This window comes from Barbatula barbatula, assembly GCF_947034865.1.
Source record: "Barbatula barbatula genome assembly, chromosome: 19".
Lineage (NCBI taxonomy): Eukaryota > Metazoa > Chordata > Actinopteri > Cypriniformes > Nemacheilidae > Barbatula > Barbatula barbatula.
In genome coordinates this window covers 22,161,318-22,180,973 of record NC_136782.1, presented here as the reverse complement: position 1 = coordinate 22,180,973, position 19,656 = coordinate 22,161,318, and the positions used below count along the sequence as shown (strand labels likewise).

At 38.8% G+C, this 19,656-nt stretch overlaps 2 protein-coding genes across 2 annotated transcripts in view; both read right to left on the bottom strand.

Moving 5' to 3' along the window:
- Positions 1-3,397, bottom strand: part of LOC306908495 (chloride channel protein 2-like) — a 30,401-nt gene extending 27,004 nt beyond the window's left edge. Inside the window, exon 1 of the mRNA XM_079481416.1 lies at positions 3,151-3,397. Within this exon, the coding sequence (XP_079337542.1) occupies positions 3,151-3,201 (51 nt within the window). The 5' untranslated portion in view covers positions 3,202-3,397. The remainder of the gene's footprint in view (positions 1-3,150) is intronic.
- Positions 3,398-5,250: 1,853 nt separating this feature from the next.
- LOC306908498 (chloride channel protein 2-like) lies at positions 5,251-18,089 on the bottom strand. The gene is made up of 23 exons (XM_079481423.1): positions 17,919-18,089; positions 16,584-16,698; positions 14,260-14,391; positions 13,971-14,099; positions 13,680-13,813; positions 13,406-13,483; positions 13,212-13,290; positions 12,719-12,844; positions 12,264-12,348; positions 11,814-11,915; positions 11,634-11,718; positions 11,355-11,510; positions 11,199-11,268; positions 10,913-11,023; positions 10,619-10,832; positions 10,333-10,466; positions 9,973-10,109; positions 8,569-8,680; positions 8,296-8,348; positions 7,638-7,676; positions 7,244-7,348; positions 6,711-6,797; positions 5,251-6,625 (listed from the first exon to the last, which is right to left on the bottom strand). The coding sequence occupies exons 1-23, from the start codon at positions 17,967-17,969 to the stop codon at positions 6,446-6,448; spliced, it is 2,514 nt and encodes an 837-aa protein (XP_079337549.1). The 5' UTR covers positions 17,970-18,089; the 3' UTR covers positions 5,251-6,445.
- Between the last annotated feature and the right edge of the window lie 1,567 nt (positions 18,090-19,656).

Here is a 19,656-nt window from a genome sequence, read left to right as displayed (position 1 = left end):
ATGATATGAATGTACCGTAACCTTGTGATTGATGGAATGAATAAATTCTCTTCTGTTGCAATATGTAAGATAACCCCTCTTATCTCTTCCTTTTGTTAACATTAACATAACATTTATTATAGTTATTTTTATACAACTAACTCACTAAATACTTCACAAACTCTGAACATTTCTTTACTTTTTCACCAAAACACTGTTTAACATTAACTGACCCACAAACACACACTCCAATGATTTACTGGAACCCCTCATTAAATCTGATGTTAACGTCTCACACACACACCTGAGAGTTGTGTCTGTGTGTGTGTCTATTCATCAAGGTTCCCATGAGAAATGGAGTGAATAAACGAACAAAAGAGAAGAATGAATCTTTCACTTCTGTCTGAGAGAGAGATGTAAAGAGAGAGACAGAAAGAGAACGACAGCGAGAGTGAGAGACAGACAGCTGATTTGTACAGTACTTCCCTCTATATAGAAGAACTTAAAGAAATTGAGCTGTAACCATGACGACCACGACGACCACGACCATAAGCCCAACAGAAGTAAAGATTGATGGAGCGGCGCTGGACGCCATCAGACGAAAGTTTTATACACACACACACAACACAACTTTACTGTGAAAGAGAGAAATAAGAGTGTGTGTGTGTGTGTGTGTGTGTGTATCTGTGCAATGCGCGTCGTTGGGTATCACACAAATCCATTCAGATAGCATCTTTGTTTAACAAATCAACTACACACCAAGCAGGACAAAACACAAACACAGTATCAACACAAACTCAAATAATATGAGAAACATGAGAAACACAGAACAACCTCAGACCTCTTCCAAACTGTTCAATTAAATCCCATAATTCTTCATGTGAAATGTGTGAACCAAATGTCGCCACAAAAACAGTAATAGAAAGAATGCTAGACTTCGAGGGGACATTTTTGGTCTTTGATTGTGATGAAAACAACATATTTTTAAAATATATATATTAAAAAGCTTAAAGTTTTCTGTGAATGTTTGGTTTAGAGGATGGATATTCCATTTGAACAACAGTTTAAAGTCATTATGTCTATAAAAAAGTACTTGTTATGAAACATAATAATTTATAAACCCATAACAGTTACATTGATCAACGTATAACAAAGAAACAAATCAACAATGGCAAAATAATCAAATACAAAAAAAAACTTATTTATGAAAGATGTCCGTGACGTATCCCAAAAACTGATTTCTTTTGAATTAAACAAATAAAATAAAAGTTATAAATAAAGAAACCCAAAGACTTTGGAGTTTACTACGGTAGACAACTCTGCAACGAAACCTTTGAATATCTCATCTGTCAGACGTCTTCCTCTCTCAAACCACTTAAAAATCTTCATTTAAAACTATGAATGATATTATATTTAATTCTGTAAAAGAAAATTGTTTTAAATTAATTCCTGAGGTCTTAAAAACAACCAGACACGCGCGTTTACAGTAAACATGCTTCTGATAGACAAAAGGTGTTTCTGAAGCAGAAATGTGAAGCTTGTTTTTGTTACTTGAATTCATCCGCATGTCAATGATGTGGTTAAACAAAACAAAGAAATGTTACATCCCGTCTGCTATCATTTATATAAACATCAGATTAATAAACGATTCATTGTGAGGCGGTTGAAATCGATTATAATATGTGACGATTCAAATCGGTTGGGACGTTAAAAGAATGTTATGTTCATGTTTTGAACAGGTGCTGTTTCTTTCTGCAAACATGGTAAATGTGGATATGATGATATTTCTTAAAAAAGTTAAAGTTAGAAAAGAACAGACTTAGTTTGTTTATATTAAAGAGACTTCTGTATTATTCACAGCCAATTAATATGATACAATCTGCCGCCATTGAACTTCACAATTTCACAGCAAACTAATAAATCATCAAAACACTCGACTCCACCACAACAATGTACATTTTATGACCTTGTAAATTTCTTTTTTGCATACACCATTTTGGATTTCTTGTTTTTTTATAAATCATTACTATTAGTCACCCTTCATGTTTGTCTGCAAAAATGTATTAAAATAGTGAAATGCAGTCTTGCTTTTTTATTTCCTGTAAAGTGTCAGTTTAAAAGATTGGAGCGATGCCTTTCTGACCTCGTCTGGAGTTTTGTGTTTGCTTTTAAAACATTATCATCACAAGGATTAAGCCCGATTAACTGTGGGAAACATAAATCATTATCACGATTAAGACACGTTTAACCGTGCAGCCCTAAAACAACGAGAAGCAGTGAGACAATAAGACCGACAAGACATTCCAGTACACACTGTTCATTCATTACCTAAGTGAACCATCACACACCTCAGATGAGAAGATCAAAACAAATCAATAATCCATAATGACACGTGTGAAAGCTCATAGGACACACTTATCTGCTCCGACACACACACACACACACACACACACGGTTTATTGATCAAATAAACACTTCTAATAAACACATACAGTACACACTCATTTCTGACAGATTCAAAACTCAATTCTCCACAAAACAAACAATGTGATGTGATCTATCTGTTAATCCTCAAATACCCACAATGCACTTCAGCAGATTTACACTATTAACCTGAATGTTTAATGTTCTAATTCAAGGGATGAATAGAGAGATGAATGTGTGGTGTTCAGAGCAACAGATCTCAGATCAGTTTACACCTTTCAAAGTCTGTTTTAGTTTCATCAAGTCTCTTCTCCAGAACGAACTACAGCACAACTGTGACATTCATGTAGAGAGTAAGACAACATTAGCACATGTGATTGTTGTTGTGATGATGACACCCGGATCTCTCACGCGCTGTACATGTGTCTGTCTGTCTGTCTCTCAGCGGATCGTGAGACAACTTCACCATCACAATACACAAACCCGCAGAAGAAAGATGACGAATGTCTGCGATTACTGAAGATCTCCAGAGATATGAAGTCAAATAGAGATGATTTACATCAACACTCTCAACATGATGAAACACAACTGAGATCTCCGCGAGACACAGTGTGACTGACAGCTCAGACAATCACAGATACACACTCACAATCTCTCATATCACCACAGTGTTGTGTATTCATTGTGACACTCCCACGGGTTGCGTGGCTTTCTATAAAAACACAGAAAAAGAGAAGAAACACTCACCAAAGTTTGCTCATATTGCAGCGCGCGCTGGTCTATTCCGTCCACAGCCATGACTGAAACTCGCTCTCACACACACACACACACACACACACACTCTCTCTCTCTCTCTCTGCGGCTCACACACCTCGAGCACTGAGGAAAGATCACACAACACGAGATCTCATCCACACACACTCAAAGTCGCGAGCGTGGAAGTGCGGCGGCGCGTTATGACACGTTGAGACAGAGCTCGCGACTTCTCGTGAGTGAAACAAGTTTGCGTTCAGCTAAATAGTACGACTTATAGTCTCCGCCCACTCGCACACGTTCGGCGTGCGCTGCGCAGGCCGGTCTGCGCGTGACGTTTAGGTATCGCGAGAGCCATCCGGTAGCTCAGCTTTCGATTAGCTGTCGCGATATTTTCAAGTCGTGGCTTTGAAGTATGCTTTAATTATTCTGTGTAAAATCATCTTTCTGTGGATACACTACTTATCAAACTGTAGTACAATTCCTACACGCTTAACTTGATCAATTCACTATGTTTAATACTTTAGAATACTGAAGTATACAATAAAGTGTATTAATCGGGCTACTATAATATAATATATTATAACTATAATATAGCCAGTTCAGTTTTTCCTCATGTGTGCCCTTACATGTTAGAATTAATTATCATTTACGGTTCTAAAAATGTCAAGTTCACAAGCGTAATATACATTACTTACCTGTCACACTCAACCAAACTGCATCTTTGTATATTATTTACATTTATTTTATGTTTTCATTTCTATTTCTTGCGCTATGTACTGTATATACTGCGTGTTTAAGACAATAGACCTCCTGTAACCAGAACAAATCCCTTGGCAAGTAAAGCTGATTCTGAATGAACGTAGATAAAATAAGTCAGATGTGTGAAAGACGTATTTCTGCTGTATAAAGATGTTTAGTGGTGTTTGTGCTCAATATAAAATTCATTAAGATTATGAAGAACAAAGATAAACCTTGATGAAACTTTATCAGCTTTTGTTTAAGACTGAGGTTGACTTACATGGGTCAATGAATAACGTTTATTTCTACAGAAACACCTAAAATAGAATCTATATGGAGAATAAAAGACAGAAAATCACATAAAGACATCAAAGCAAATGATCATATTTTTCATTCCTGCTGTGAAATATTAAACAGCTGCTACTTTTCCAGGAATCATGAGATGAAACGATCATTCTGTTCAATGGAAATGTGTGCTCGGATGAATTTGCAGCTAGTTTTAAAATATCCAACAAATAATAGCAGTGTATTATATTAATAAAACCTATCACTTTAAAATACAAGCACATTTTCACAGGCATTTACATTTATTCATTTAGATTCATGTTTGCTAGTAAATTGTGTGTGTGTCAAGCAAAGCTCTGGAGTTAATAAGATGATAAACAGTGACTTTAATAACCTGTGACGGATGGTTAATGATTGTTATAAGCATGTCTGTGGAGAGAGAGAAAAACTCTGGACATTTTTGAGAAGACACTTTCTGTGTAACACTTACAGTGACGTCAGTATTACTGGAAAGTTCAGATCATGTAAACTTAACAATGAATACAGGCCACGGACAAACAAGATATATATGTGTTTATATACTAAACATTTTGGGATGTTCTATTCTATACCGTGACTCACGACCTGCATAACATCCGAAGAGGACCACTGCAGTCAATCAATAAACCCAAAGTTACTGCATATATGAATATTTCTGATGATTTGAGGAACATCACAAGCTTTCATCCGTCTCAACTTTGACCTTTGACATCACTCGCTGACCTCCAGAAGAGTATAAACCGGTGTCAGGCAGACAGGTCAAAGATCATGTGATATTATGCCAACAAGTCACCAGAATGTTACCATTTCCTTCCTTTATTCTATTTCCTGTCATTTCGCAGACTTGATAATAAATGTTGTTAACATCAGCGTCACTGGATGTACTGTCAGTATGTGTACTTTAAACTATTCTATGATGGTCTGTTTATTTATTTACTTTGTCAAAGAATTGATCCTTTGGGTGTATTTTTAGAAACACACCACCCTTGTCCGACACACACATGCACACACGCACATGCCTGTATTTTTGGCTAATTTATTGTTTCAGATTCCATTCCAAAGTCATTAGCCAATCAGAGGACAGTATTTTGGCCAGACACATACACACACACACACAAATTAAGTTTACAGTGAACACAATGGCCTCAGGTGATCTCTCTTTCTCTCTCTCTCGCTTATATTACCGTACATTATATTATATTCCATGACTCATTAATCTGTTGTAACTGTATGTAATAAAAGGTTTGTTTCATTCTAGTAATAAAAGAAAAATTGAAAGTTGATGCTGTTTGGTTCGTTGTTCATTTGACCTGCATGTTCTCTAATCTTAACAAATTAGAAGCTTTAATGTCTAATGTCATTATTGAATGAATGAACACATGCTGTGAAAGACAGACACGAAGCTCTCTGTTCAGTTACCGTCAGTGAGGCGAAAATAATCTTTATGAAAACCAGGACTTTTTAATGTTGGTGTTTTTTTCTTTCTCATATGAAACATACACATAACCTATACAGAACTACAATTTAAAAACGTGTCATTTTTCTTAATCCTTCTTTTGTTAATGGCTTATTTAATCTTTTAAGCAAATTTAACCCAAACTTGTTAATGTAACACACATTTGGTTTAATGACACAGATATCTAAATGAATGTCTGTCGCCCCCTGGAGTCCTGAGGTTTGTCAACACCAAATCCCTTTCCAGTCTTTTAAACACAATTTCAGTCTAAATTTGACATTATTTCTGATCTTATTTCTAAAAATAAATACGCTTCGTGTTCTCTTGGTCCAAAATAAAAAGTGTTTAATAAAACAGTATTCATCATAAATGAATGTTAATTGACATCTATTTTAACAGCACCAAATAAAACTTGTGATTACTTTGTTACTGTTTGTTTTAATTTTATTGTTTTATTTTAATAAGAAGAAGTAATGTTACTGTGCTATTCTAACTTTTAGGTTGATGTAAAGAAATGTGTACCAGTCTGTCAAAGAGGAAACATTTCTATATAGTAACAAGAAAAAGTACAGAAGAGCTTCAAGGCAAATAAACATAAGATATTTCACTCAAAACAGAAAACAACATTGTTAACCAAAACATTCTGAAATAATTTTGAGAAATAATTTGTACTGTTTTGTTTTCGGGGTCACTTTTAATGGTCAAGAAGAGGGCGGAGCTCTCCAGCCAACTGGAAGACGGAATAATGTGTTAATAATGTACGGTCCATTACTGATCAGAGGTGTTTGGTTGATGTGTGACGCCGCTGTGAGGATCCAGCAGTTTGTGAAGTTCAGTCTTCTCTGTTTTAAAGTTGTTAGTGCCCGTCCCACAGTCCTGAAAACTGGCCAGCACTGGACGTAACTTCAAGTTCTCGTCTGTCACAGAGCTCTCCACAGCTTTACGCAGCTAAAACACACACGAGAGACACTTCATGAACACCGGCACTTTAAAAACACATCAACAAACATCTTTTATTTTGGTGACCTCTGACCTCTCTCAGTGAAACCAGCCCAATAAGTCGACCGATGCTGGTGACGTAAGCGTGATCCAAACTCAGCACAAGGAACATAGTGTGAGCCTGTCAGACACATCAAATGATCCTCAATAAATGTGTGTTTGATTTAAAACATCACTACTCAGGGAAATTAAACATGACTACACACACACACACACACACACACACACACACACACACACAGTCACAGTCACAGTCACACACACACACACACACACACACACACACACACACACACACAGACACACAGACACACAGACACAGACACACACACACACACACACACACACACACACAGACACAGACACACACACAGACACACACACAGACACACACACACACAGTCACACACACACACACACACACACACACACACACACACACACTCAACTCCTAAACCTAAAGATCATAGAAAATACCGTATATCCACCGGGTTAAAAAAACATGTCTAGTCCCACACAAACACACACTCGCACAAAGATACACACACACACACCATAGACACACACCTTGTGCAGTGAGGTGCGCTCCACCAGCTGGAAGGGGGCGGGGTCAATCTTGCAGTTGTTGAAGTTCACCTGCTCGTCAAGCTGCAGCCCCTCCCACTCCTCCATCTGCATTCCGAGTGAGAGACACAAGACATGACGTGTGTGTGTGTGTGTGTGTGTTACAGCATCATTACGGCCTGACACAAAGATTTTTCAATACAAAACTAACAGTAGGTGGTGTCACGTGACTATGAGAGATCAGATTGAATAAGAAGCATCTTTTATGTTCTTATGTATGAACCTAGGATCCTGTAAGCCTTCCAACCTCCCATTAAAACAATGAAAAACTCGAATGACTTTATCCTCATTTCAATTTAAAGTGAACGTGTTTCTGTGTGTGCTTTATTTTTCTCACATCTCGAAGTGTCACATCATCCTCTGTGTCTGAGTCGTCCTGTAGAGATATAAAGAGAAGAGTAAAACACACACCACATAAACACACATGGCTTGAATGCCAATGTTTACCACAGTAACCAAACTTTAGGAATGCAGTGATTCACTGTGAGCCGGTTGAAAATCAATTATAATATGTGAGGATTCAAGCCGGTTGAGATGTTGTTTGAATCGCAGTACATGTTTTGAACAGCAGGGGCGCTGTGTTTACTGCACACTTGGAAAACGAGGATATGCAGATATTTCTTAAATGTAAAACAAATGTGAGAAAAGCAGAAACAAAGTTGATTTATTTTAAATAGACTTTCATATTGTTCATTTTCAATTTGATTTGGAATTTGTTTTAGAATGGCAGTTTAGTTGTTATTTGACATAAAATATATTTCTATTTTACAAAGAAATGTGCAGCATTTGAGAAATAATAAAAAGGGCAGCTGTTCATTTATACTTTGTTTTAACTCATTTTGTAAATGAATGAATCGTATCGTGAGATGAGTTTCATGAATCCCATCGCATCCTGAGCTGAGTGAATCATTACATCCCTAATAACTAAACTTTACTTACCAAACATCATTTATCTGTGTGTGTGTGTGTGTGTGTGTGTGTGTGTGTGCGCTCACCTCTATCATGATGTTCTGAGCGTCACCTAAGAACAGCTTCTTAAAGCTGAACTCTGGAAGAGAGAGAACAATCCTATTACCATGTTTTCTAGGTACAAGGTGAATATTGTTGTTATAACTATCATTTGAGCACATTATGGTAAAAAACAGAACAGAATATTTCATTTCATATACAAGACTGGACAGCTGTAGAAATCCACTGAAATCATGCTGAAGTGAAATCCATTAGATCTTTAAGAAGAGGTGATGCGTGTTTGTGTAATGTGCGTTTACTTTTATGAACGTCTGTGTGTGTCTCAGTGACAGATGATCTCTTCAGAACTGGTTTGTGAGGTTTAGGAGAAACAGGGCGAGCAGACGGGCCTGATGATTCCTCAGAAGACGTCTATAACACAGTAAAACAAACCGTTGTGTCGCCCGACCTTTTTATACACTGCAATTAAAAGTCCTGTTTTCTTGTAAAAAAAATATATAAAAATCAAAAAAGTTTTATAAAAATAAAACTGGCAAGGTAAGTACCTAAGATATTGAATCTTGAATTGGGTACTTAAAGAGACGGTTCACCCCAAAAATGTTAACATTCGGTCATCATTTCCTCTCCTTCGAGTTGTTTCAAATGTGTATAAATGTCTTTGTTCTGATGAACGCAGAGAAAATTATTTGGAGGAATGCTTATAACCAGACAGATTTGACCCTCATTGACTTGAAAAGTAGTCAAAGGTGCCGCCCCACAACTGTTTGCTGTCCTACATTCTTCAAAATGTTGTGTTTTGTGTTTAACAAACTGAGAGTCAATGGGGTTATAATCATTCTTCCAAACATCTTTCTCTGTGTTCATCACAACAAAGACATTTATACACATTTGCAACACCTCGAAGGAGAATAAATAATGACAGAATTAAAAAAATTTGGGTGAACTGTCCCTATAAGAAAAATTAAAACTAAATTCAATGCGTCGTATCACATTGGCAGATTTTTTGCTTGTTTTAAACATAAATTTACTTAATTCATACATTTCTTTCATGAAACAAAGCATAATATCTTATATTCCTTGTCAAGTAATTATATATTGTTTGAAGAATTTTCAGATATTATTTACTAGAAAACAAAAAAAATGCTCAATAGAAGGTCATAATTTGCAGCGTAGTTCTTGTACAAATGTGTGCTGCTCATTATTGTGGTAATATTTGTTTTCACGTAGCATCAATGTTTACATGTATATTTAGCTCTAGTAAATGTTGAGCTCATTAATTATGATTTATCAGTATAGTGCAAATAAACAAAAAACCACAAAATCTTTACATATTGAAAAAGTTATTTTCCAATTGTCACTGTTCTAGAAATGTCTGTAGCACAGGTAAAGTGGGATGAAGTGATGATGGGTGACTACTTCGGGTTGGTGAGGACAGAATTAGTAATAAAAGACCAAAAACAATCAAATGTACACTTCTAAAGTTTTGGATGACTCCTTTTTAGTAACTGTTGTTTTGAGATCAGTGTTCTGTCCCTACCGTGTCAAAATTTAATGTGTGAAAATATTGTTTGTCTTGTCGATGGTCAAAATGGAAATGTGACTTTCATATTCATCATGTTTAACTTCATAAAGAAACAGTTAAAATGAAACACAACGTCATTATTACGCAGAATAAGTTTAGAGACACGTGTTGAGCGTCTGACCTGGAAGTGAACCTCACGGCTGACCTCAGACGTGTGTCGTCTCTCTTCGTCCACTTGCTCTCGCAGGTGCTGAGCGTGCTGCTTTAGGAGTGTGCGTATCTGAGCACGCTCAACAGATCCCAACAAGATCATAGAGTCTGAAAGACACACGAAGAGATGTTATAAACACCGTCATCTTTTCCTTTTACGCATCTTTTCCTCTTGTCTTTTGTGACCCTGCTTTTGTTGAAACTAGTAACTTTGTATTAGCACCTATTATTGCTCTTTTATGATATATCACTTCTTGCTCCCTGAACTCTTTGTAAGTCCCTTTGGATAAAAACGTCTGCTAAATAACTCAATGTAAATGTGAATGTGTACCTTCAGATTTCACCAGCGGCAGCTTCTTAAGATTTCCCGTCCGGAGGATATTGAGCAGATCTCTGTAGGTGGACTTCAGAGTGATGTACCGAACGTCTCTCACCATAAAGTCCTCCACATGAAGATTATACTTCCTACAGAGAGAGAGAGAGACGTCTCTTTGACACACTTGGACGTGTGATCCATTCATAAAGCAAATTTATTTTACATTCTATAATGTTATCAAGTAAGTAAGCTTGTCTCTGATTGGACAGACGGACGGCTAGAGAGAGAGACAGCGACTCACTCCTGGTGACCCCAGCCAAGCTCGGGCAAGTACGGCAGTTTTTTGATGCGGATGATGGAGTCGTAGATGGACGGCTGGAGGTTTTGTGATATGATGTTGGAAAGTATGACAGCGATGAAGATGGGCAGACCGTATCTGATCTGACCCGTCAGCTCTATCATGATGACAGCGGTGGAGATGGTGTGAGTGATGCCCGCCGTCATCGCCGCAGCGCCTGCAAACAAGCGGCAGGTGGATGAAGAGACGTCTCTGAGGTCAAGTACCTGAGGTCAGACGTGATACTGAGTGTCTCACCCACGACGGCGTAAGCGCCAGGAATTATGGGATGGGCGCCGTCTTCTGTTCCAAAGCCATCTGGAAACAACGTGGCCATACCTTCACCCACCAGACGGCCGAACGCGGCACCTGAAACACACACACACGTGTGCATTACATCAAAAACCACACGGCAAAATCGGCATTAAAAAAATATGTAGAGTCCACACTTCAATAGTGTGGATTATATATACACTGTGGGTGTTAATTTTACCCTAGTTTACACTCACGATTTTGCTGTGCACTTTTAACTGTGCACACTTACCAATAACAAACACAGGTACAAATGAACCGGCCGGGATAGGAAGTGTTATGGAGAGAGCCGACATCCAGAACTACACAACAACACACAAACTAAATTACAACAATCAAAACATCTGTTAAAGAGTGTGTGTGTAGGTGTGTGTGTGTGTTTCTTCACCTTCATGATGACAAAAACACTCAGGATTATAAAGACGTTGGCCTGTGGATGCTTCCAGGCAGATAAAGGATCATCCGGATTAAAATCTTCTACGATTCCTTCTCTCGACCACGTGCGGTTGTCAAAAAAGGAAATCAAGGTATCTCTTTGTGTAAGCTATGAGGAGGAAGACATGTCACAAATCTGTTTTAGACCTTTGATTTCTTTACTTTCATTTTATTCACTTGATTTCTGTGATATAGAGTGATTTAATATTAAAGGTGTGCGTGTGTGTGTTACCTGTCCAGCCATGAACTGTCCAAAGCCCGGAGGGAAAGTGAGCGTCGATATGAACACTGACACCAGACCAGAGTACAGAAAACTACTACAAACACACGCATTCACATGTTTATTTGGTTGTGTAAATACAGACAGACTTCAGATCATTTCAGTATTATATCACACACACAGGACACTTACTTTGTTAGGAGGAAGTTCTTCATAGCTTTCTGTTTCTTTACAAATCGAGCAATCTTTCCATTTAAATACACAAATAAAGCTCCACCAAAGCCACATACTATTCTAGAGAGAGAGAGAGAGAGAAACACAAGATCTGTGTTGTTGTTACAGTTTCATTTGTCGAGCTTTAGATGTTTTAAAATAAAGGTTTAGTATATGATCTTTATGATGTGTTTATTTCATGTCAGGTGATATTAAAGCAACACACAACACAACACTAGCGTTTTTTTAACAGCAGATCTTTTAGAATAAAGTTTATGTCATGTTATACAAGAGAAACTACGCGAGACGTCTACATCACATGACCATTTAAACACATGTGGGTAAAAATGTGATTCAAAATAATAATAACAGTTTAACTTTACTCTCTTTGTGAAAAATGTAAGTTGATAAAGAGATGGCTGAACTGACCCCATAGCTGCAAACGCTGGGAGCTCCTGAAGGCCAAAGGGATACTCAAGCCTGAACTTTGTTGGGTAAAGAGCCATGATCGTCTCTGAGACAGAGAGAGAGAAAGAGAGAGATGTGTTACGGATGAAGTAAGAGATAATCACGTCCTACATTAAACTCCTTTGATTTTCCCAGAACCACCCAACGAAAGAGCATTAAAATTCCCTCTCACCTCATGCTAATTTACAGTTTTCTGTAAACATCTAAACAGAGAGATCATTTTGACTGTTTGTCTTAATATCTGTGACCAAACTTCTGTCTAGTCTTGCTGCAAACAACATCATTTTTTCTGATGTGTAATGATGTTTCACTGTAATTATTATCCTTTGGAAATTTAACAGAGAGAATCTGTTTGATATGATCAGGATTAAGCGTGTACGTTTGTTTCACCACCATATATTATTGTGAATACAAACCTTCCTCTTTGTTCCACACTGCCAACAGTCTGAAGATGAGAATCCCAAACACAGAAGACATTAACCCTCGCCAGTAGTTTCTCACCATGAAAAACACAGACGTCACCTCGATGCTGAACAACACACCTGAAACACACACACACACAATACACTAAAACAATATTATAATAACATGATTTAATGAAAAACTTAAGGCTTCTGACTGGCAAATCAATCTATAAATGATTTCAGATTGTCAGGTCTCTGCAGGAGTGGACAGATGGATGTATTATAAATGCAAATGCACGCAAGGCGAATGCAGAAGACATGTATGCATGACACCCTGCAAGTCCCCCCCGGTCTACAGACTCGACCCTACACCACCACCACCCACACACCCAACAACACGACCCAACCCCCCCGCCCCCCCCGTTGACAGAAATAGTGTTTGACCGATGTGGGCCAGATATGCCAGCGCCGATATTTCTTCCCAGTCCAGCTCTGGGTCTCTGACCTCCAACAGGAGCAGCGAAACAGCAGCCGATCCCGACCGCACATCCAGCCGTGAGCATCTCCAAGTTTCTGGCCTCATTCTGTTCAACACACACCAACACATTTTCTCAACTATTGACATCTACAGATTTATAAAAACAAGATAATTTCTATAATAAGCCTTCATATGACGCACACGGTAGGTCTTTCATGTACCTTATAAATATCACTGAAGAATGACATGAATTTACAGAGGAGAGCTGCGCATACAGCACCAAAGTGCACGAACGGCCCCTTTAAGACACAAACACACATGTTCATCATCAGCTTTAACAAAACACAATTACACACTACAACAGACAAACTCATAAACCGATGCTCCACATGAAATACAATGAACATTGAACTTCGGTCAATTCTGCTATACAAATTGGAATTTAAACTCTTGTATTGCATTGTTGTGATGTGTGTAGTGTGTGTTTGTGTTCACCTCTTTGCCCACAGGCAGTTCACTTCCCAGCACAAAGACGACACTGATGACTTTAACCATTAATGTTCTCAGAGTGAGATATTCTTTCAACATCACTCCTCTGAGGATGACCTTTGTCTCGGGAATACCAGAGCCTGAAACAAGATTTCATGAGAACATTGGGCTGACAGGAGGACCAGTTCTCCTCTGGTCAATGACTTCTCGTGTTTTAATAATGTCAGCAGATTTGTGTGATGATGACGTACAGCACATGTCGTCATCTTACAGTGACATCTGTGTCTTGTGTCTCACCAGAAGCCTGAGGTGCACACATCTGTGTGAATCCTGCAGCGAACAGCATGAGCAGCAGAGGGAATGTGACCCACGTCAAATACTGCAACATCACATTACTGTCAGAGAGATGAAAGAGAAACCTGTGTGCTGGAGAGAGAGAGACGCAGAGAAAACAGTCCATACCAAATTTATGGAAAACAAAATGGAATTTTTCAATGGCGTATTAAAACATGGTAAGGGCACGCACGCGCACACACACACACACGCACACGCACACACAGACACACACAGACACACAAACACTGACCGTCCATGAAGAGGAAAATGAAGATGTCCATGACGAAGCTGAAGAGTGCCACAACAGCTCCCAACAACATGAGAAAGATCCAGTCTGCCCCAATCCATGACCAACACACTCGACCACACAACACTGCCCACGCTACACAAACAGAGAACAACATAATGTCTTATCACAGGCCCACACAAACACAACAGGTGTTACCCATGATGCACCACTGCGTTGTTAAAAGAAAAAAAATCTTATTACTGAACGCTGACAAAACTGAAGTGTTACTTATTGTATCAAAAACCGCCATACGAACAACAAAGATTACTGTTTAACAATTGATGGATGTTCCATAAAACCCTTGTTTTATTTGATAGTACTCTGTCCTTTGAGAACCAGGTCGCCAACACCTGTAAAATTGTGTTTTTCCATCTTAAAAATATATCTAAACTACGTCATATGCTGTCACCATCAGATGCAGAGAAGCTTATTCATGCCTTTATGACATCAAGACTAGATTACTGTAATGCACTATTAGGTGGTTGCCCTGCAGGCCTATTACAAAAACTCCAACTGGTTCAAAATGCGGCAGCTCGAGTTCTTACACGTACAAAAAAGGATGAGCATATTAGCCGTTCTGTCAACCTTGCACTGGTTACCTATAAAGCATCACATAAACTTTAAAATCTTGCTTATTACCTATAAAGCCTTGCATGGTTTAGCTCCTCACTACTTGAGAGAACTTCTAACGTATTATAGTCCATCACGTGCACTACGCTCTCCGGCGTCAGGTCAGTTGGTAATACCTAGAATTTCAAAATCAAGTGCAGGTGGCAGATCCTTTTCTTATCTAGCGCCTAAACTTTGGAACAGTCTTCCCTGCACTGTCCGGGAGGCGGACACACTCTGTCAGTTTAAATCTAGACTAAAGACACATCTTTTTAATCTTGCATACACTACAATATAATAATATATATATTCCAAAGATTTAGTCTGCACTAGTTAGATCAACCGGAACCAGGGACACTTCCAATAACAACTGATGCATTTGTAGCATCAAAGAGTGCAGAACAGTACTCTACTCTCAGCCAGTCTTGTCTCATTGTTCCAAGGTTACCAGAGCGGGCAGAACGCAGTCCAAGGTTACCGGAGCGGGCAGGACGCAGTCCAAGGTTACCGGAGCGGGCAGGACGCAGTCCAAGGTTACCGGAGCGGGCAGGACGCAGTCCAAGGTTACCGGAGCGGGCAGGACGCAGTCCAAGGTTACCGGAGCGGGCAGGACGCAGTCCAAGGTTACCGGAGCGGGCAGGACGCAGTCCAAGGTTACCAGAGCGGGCAGGACGCAGTCCAAGGTTACCAGAGCGGGCAGGGTGCAGTCCAAGGTTACCGGAGCGGGCAGGACGCAGTCCAAGGTTACCGGAGCGGGCAGGACGCAGTCCAAGGTTACCGGAGCGGGCAGGATGCAGTCCAAGGTTACCAGAGCGGGCAGGATGCAGTCCAAGGTTACCGGAGTGGCGTGGCGACTCTAGACATTTTCAGTCGCTATTAGATTATTAATGATAATATTAAATCTAATTATTTTGTCATTTTGCCTTGTTGTGCGCGGACTGTTGAGCTTGTGCAGAGGCAGCAGTTTTTGCCAGAGAGGATCTGGAATCCCCTGGTTAGTCCTGGTTTCCCTCTGACGATTTTTTCTCCTTCAATGGAGTTTTGGGTTCCTCGCCACCGTTTTCATACTGTTTTACACTGTTTGCCTGGCCGGGGGGTCTGGTTGAATTTTATAGTTTTATTTAATTAACACTGCATATAGGAATTTATTGTGTGTCTGATATTTGACCTGTGTTTTGACTTCAATAACCTTTTATGTTTTCTTATAGTCAATGTTTTCTTGTACAGCTGCTTTGTAACAATGAAATTTGGAAAAATGCGCTATATAAATAAAGTCAACTTGACTTGACTTCAGCAATGCATCAGGTATATCACTTATGTTACTTGATTTTGATACTTAAATATATATTTTGCTTTTGTATATTTAAATTTTATTAAATGTAAGTTTCAACTGTACTTTATTTCTGTTTTTACATATTTTCACATATTAATAATTCACTTTAACTTTGCACTACATGAGAAAATGACTTTGCACGACATGAGAAAATATTACTTTCTATTTTATATTAAGATTCCTACTTACTATTTAGTAATATTATTTCTTTCTGTTTGTATAAATATGTTCACTATTTGAGAGAGAGAGAATTCAAAAACATCTTTGACTCATCATCTGTCGTTTCTGTGTAAACTTTGGTATTGATGTAAAAACATGGACTGATGGTTGTGATTTGACTCACGCCTTTGACCCTTGACCCCTCCTCCCTTCTCACATTCCTGCACTTTGAGTGACGCGCTGCGTTCAGGTGTGTAGCGTCGGTGACGCGCGTCTTCTCGCAGTGGAACAGACTCTTCCTGAGAAACAGATGCATTCACAAACATACAAACAAACGCCTTTAATTATTTACAAAAACATATGTTATCTGAAGCTATACATCAGCACAAGCATTAATGGGTGAACCTGTGCGATATTATGAGATTCTCAAACCACAACAACGAGCTTTAAGGATTCTGACAACTGTGCAAGAAGCACACTGTGGTGAGTAAATAAAACTTTATTTTTTTATAATTTTTCGAGTGAACTGTCCACTAAAACGTTGTGTTTTGGAAGCCATTATGCTGGGTTCACACCAAACGCGAACAATGGGGAGAAGTTAGTTATTTCCACGTGAGTGAGGCAATCTGACAAATATTGACGAGTGGCAATCGCGTCTTTGCAATGACTTTGTGTGTAACTTACTCGCGCGAAAAAACTTAATTCGCGTTTGGTGTGAACCCAGTGTTAGTTACTCGTCCGTCGCAGTGCATCAGTTGTCTAAATTCCAGCTTTGACGTGTAAGAACATTGGATTTAAACTGAAACAACAAATAACGCTTCACTCAAAGGTCAAACTGAATGCTTGCGTTGTGTGTTTGACTGGTTTGCTTCGAGTTATCGATCGCTATAACAGCGAGATGGACTGCCTGCTCCATATGGAAGTCGCACTCTCGCGATACTTTGATTGGTCTGCGTATCGCCGCATTATGTCACGCGCGCCATATTGGACCAGTCAACTGTCCGTCTAACACGTACAAGTTAACAGGGAAGCTGCCATTTTAATAAATAAAAAGCTCAATAACATTCACATTTTACAACAGATTTACGAGAAATTAACTATTTATGTCGTTCTTGTCTTTAAAAGTACAAATAAATTATGTTTTAAAACTAAAGAGCTGGATTGGTGCTTGTTCTAACCTAAAAGTAATATTACTGACTTCATTTTGATTTTTTGATTTTTAACAGAAAATGATATTACATGATCACAAAGCTTCAGTCCAGCAGATGGCAGAAACCTGCAGCCTGTTGAATGTGTACAGAAAGCTTGTATCCACACCAGTGCTTCTTCACAACACCCTAAGGATTTTATTCTCTCTGTTTATAACCCTGTAGCCTGTTTTCACCACATTTTCTTTATAATAGGAATATGTTCAAAGTATTCTTATTATTTGTCAGAAAATACAAATATGTGCATTACTGACACAATCACATAGATTCTCATCTGATTGACGGCTTCAATAAAAACATAAAACACTTACCACAGTGTGTTCATACTGGAGAACGCTCAGATCACTTCTGTCCACAGCCATGACTGTAACTCACACACACACACACACACACGCACACACTCTCTCTCTCTCTCTGTCTCTCTGCGCCTCACAGCGCCTCACACACTTTGCTTCAGTGTGTGTCGATCCAGCAACTTTTGTGTCTTTATGTGTGGAAGAAGTTTGAGATGAGTTCAATTTAAGGCGGGGCTTACAGAGATAAACTCCACCCACTAAAGACTAGAAATGAGCACGGTGTTCTTGAGTAATCAGAAATAACAGCAGGCATCGATCATAAATACAGTTCTACCACAAATCGTTTCCTCTTTAATATTGTGATACGGTGGCATTCGGGGTGGGACGATGGGTGGTCTGATCGCTTACAGTCAAAAGAGAAAACTGTGGCCTAGTGGTTAGAGCGTTGGGCTTGTGATCAGAAGGTTCTAATCTCAGTGCCAGCAGCTCATGACTGAAGGGCCCTTGAGCAAGACACCTTACCCCTGATTGCTCTGCAGTAATGTGACACTGTAAAAAACTACTTGTAAGTCACTTTGGATAAAAGCGTCTGACAAATGAATAAATGTAAATGTGTAAATCCACCAGACATCAAATCTCACACGGACATTTTCAATTCACACACATCGTGAGTTCTTGAGAATCGTCCCACGGCGTCCGGTGACCTCGAGCTCACAAACACTTCATGGAAATACACTTTTATAGAGTTTATTCTCACAAATGATTGTTTACACACACACATACACACTGTTTTGTATAGATTTGTATAGTGAAATGTTTTGTTTTTATGTTTTTATGGTCAACAGAATGTAGGAGTAGGACACAGAGTTACGCACTTTTAGATGAAGAACAGATCTCTGAACATTTCACGTCCACCCCTGTTTTAACTCGTATACCCAAAACAGCATGAACATTACACAGCAAGATATCTTCAGAAAACACACACACAACTCTGAGTTGTAAAGAGGTTGGAGTCTTTGAGAGATTCTCACAGGTTCTGTGCTAATGTGTCAAGGTTCATTTATTCATCTTCTGTTTCAAAGAACTGATGGGGTTTGTGATAAAAACAGAAACATTTCCAGGTCTTGTCGAATAATCTCAGAAAGGCTGTAATCAGGTTCTTCACTCAACTGTGTTATTACACAAACACGTGAACACACACGCTGGTGTTTCTATCATTGTGAAGATTTTCCATCAGCTCTCTTGTTTTTATATCGGCCTGTAAATCTCACCCTCACACAAACCTCATTCACATTCAGAGGATGTTTTTGGGGTGCCGTGCTCTGAATCTCAAATATATCAGTGAGATGCTCACATGTAGTGTTATATGTGTATAGGTTTTAAAGTCCCAGTGAAATAAAATTATTCTATTTTTTTCAAGAAATGTTGCAGCGTTTATTGTAAATAGTTTATCAATGCGAGTCATTCTCTTTTTAATTTAATTTGTGTGCCTCATAATCTTCAGTTAAAATCTGAAAATGCACTTCAGTCCTGTAATGACTATCTATCTCAAATGAGTATCCGTTTGACTCCTCCCCTCAACTGTCAGTCTGCTGCCAGATCAATTTAGAAATTAAACTGCTTTTTTATTAATTTAATCAAATCGTAGAGAAAGACGAAAGCCACGCACACATTTATCCTCTTTAGAAATTCAATTTCACTCAGAAATGCTTCAATACTGAAGTAAAAACGATCGCAGCTTCAGGTTCACCGG

Bases quoted from the DNA above. Each gene is read 5' to 3' on its own strand.
- LOC306908498 (XM_079481423.1), bottom strand. From the start codon at position 17,969: ATGGCTGTGGACAGAAGTGATCTGAGCGTTCTCCAGTATGAACACACT. The intron at 13,814-13,970 runs GTGAGACACAAG...ATCTTGTTTCAG, and splicing joins GTGTGCACCTCAGGCTTCTG to GCTCTGGTATTCCCGAGACA. The intron at 7,349-7,637 runs GTGAGAAAAATA...CTCGGAATGCAG, and splicing joins ATGATGTGACACTTCGAGAT to ATGGAGGAGTGGGAGGGGCT.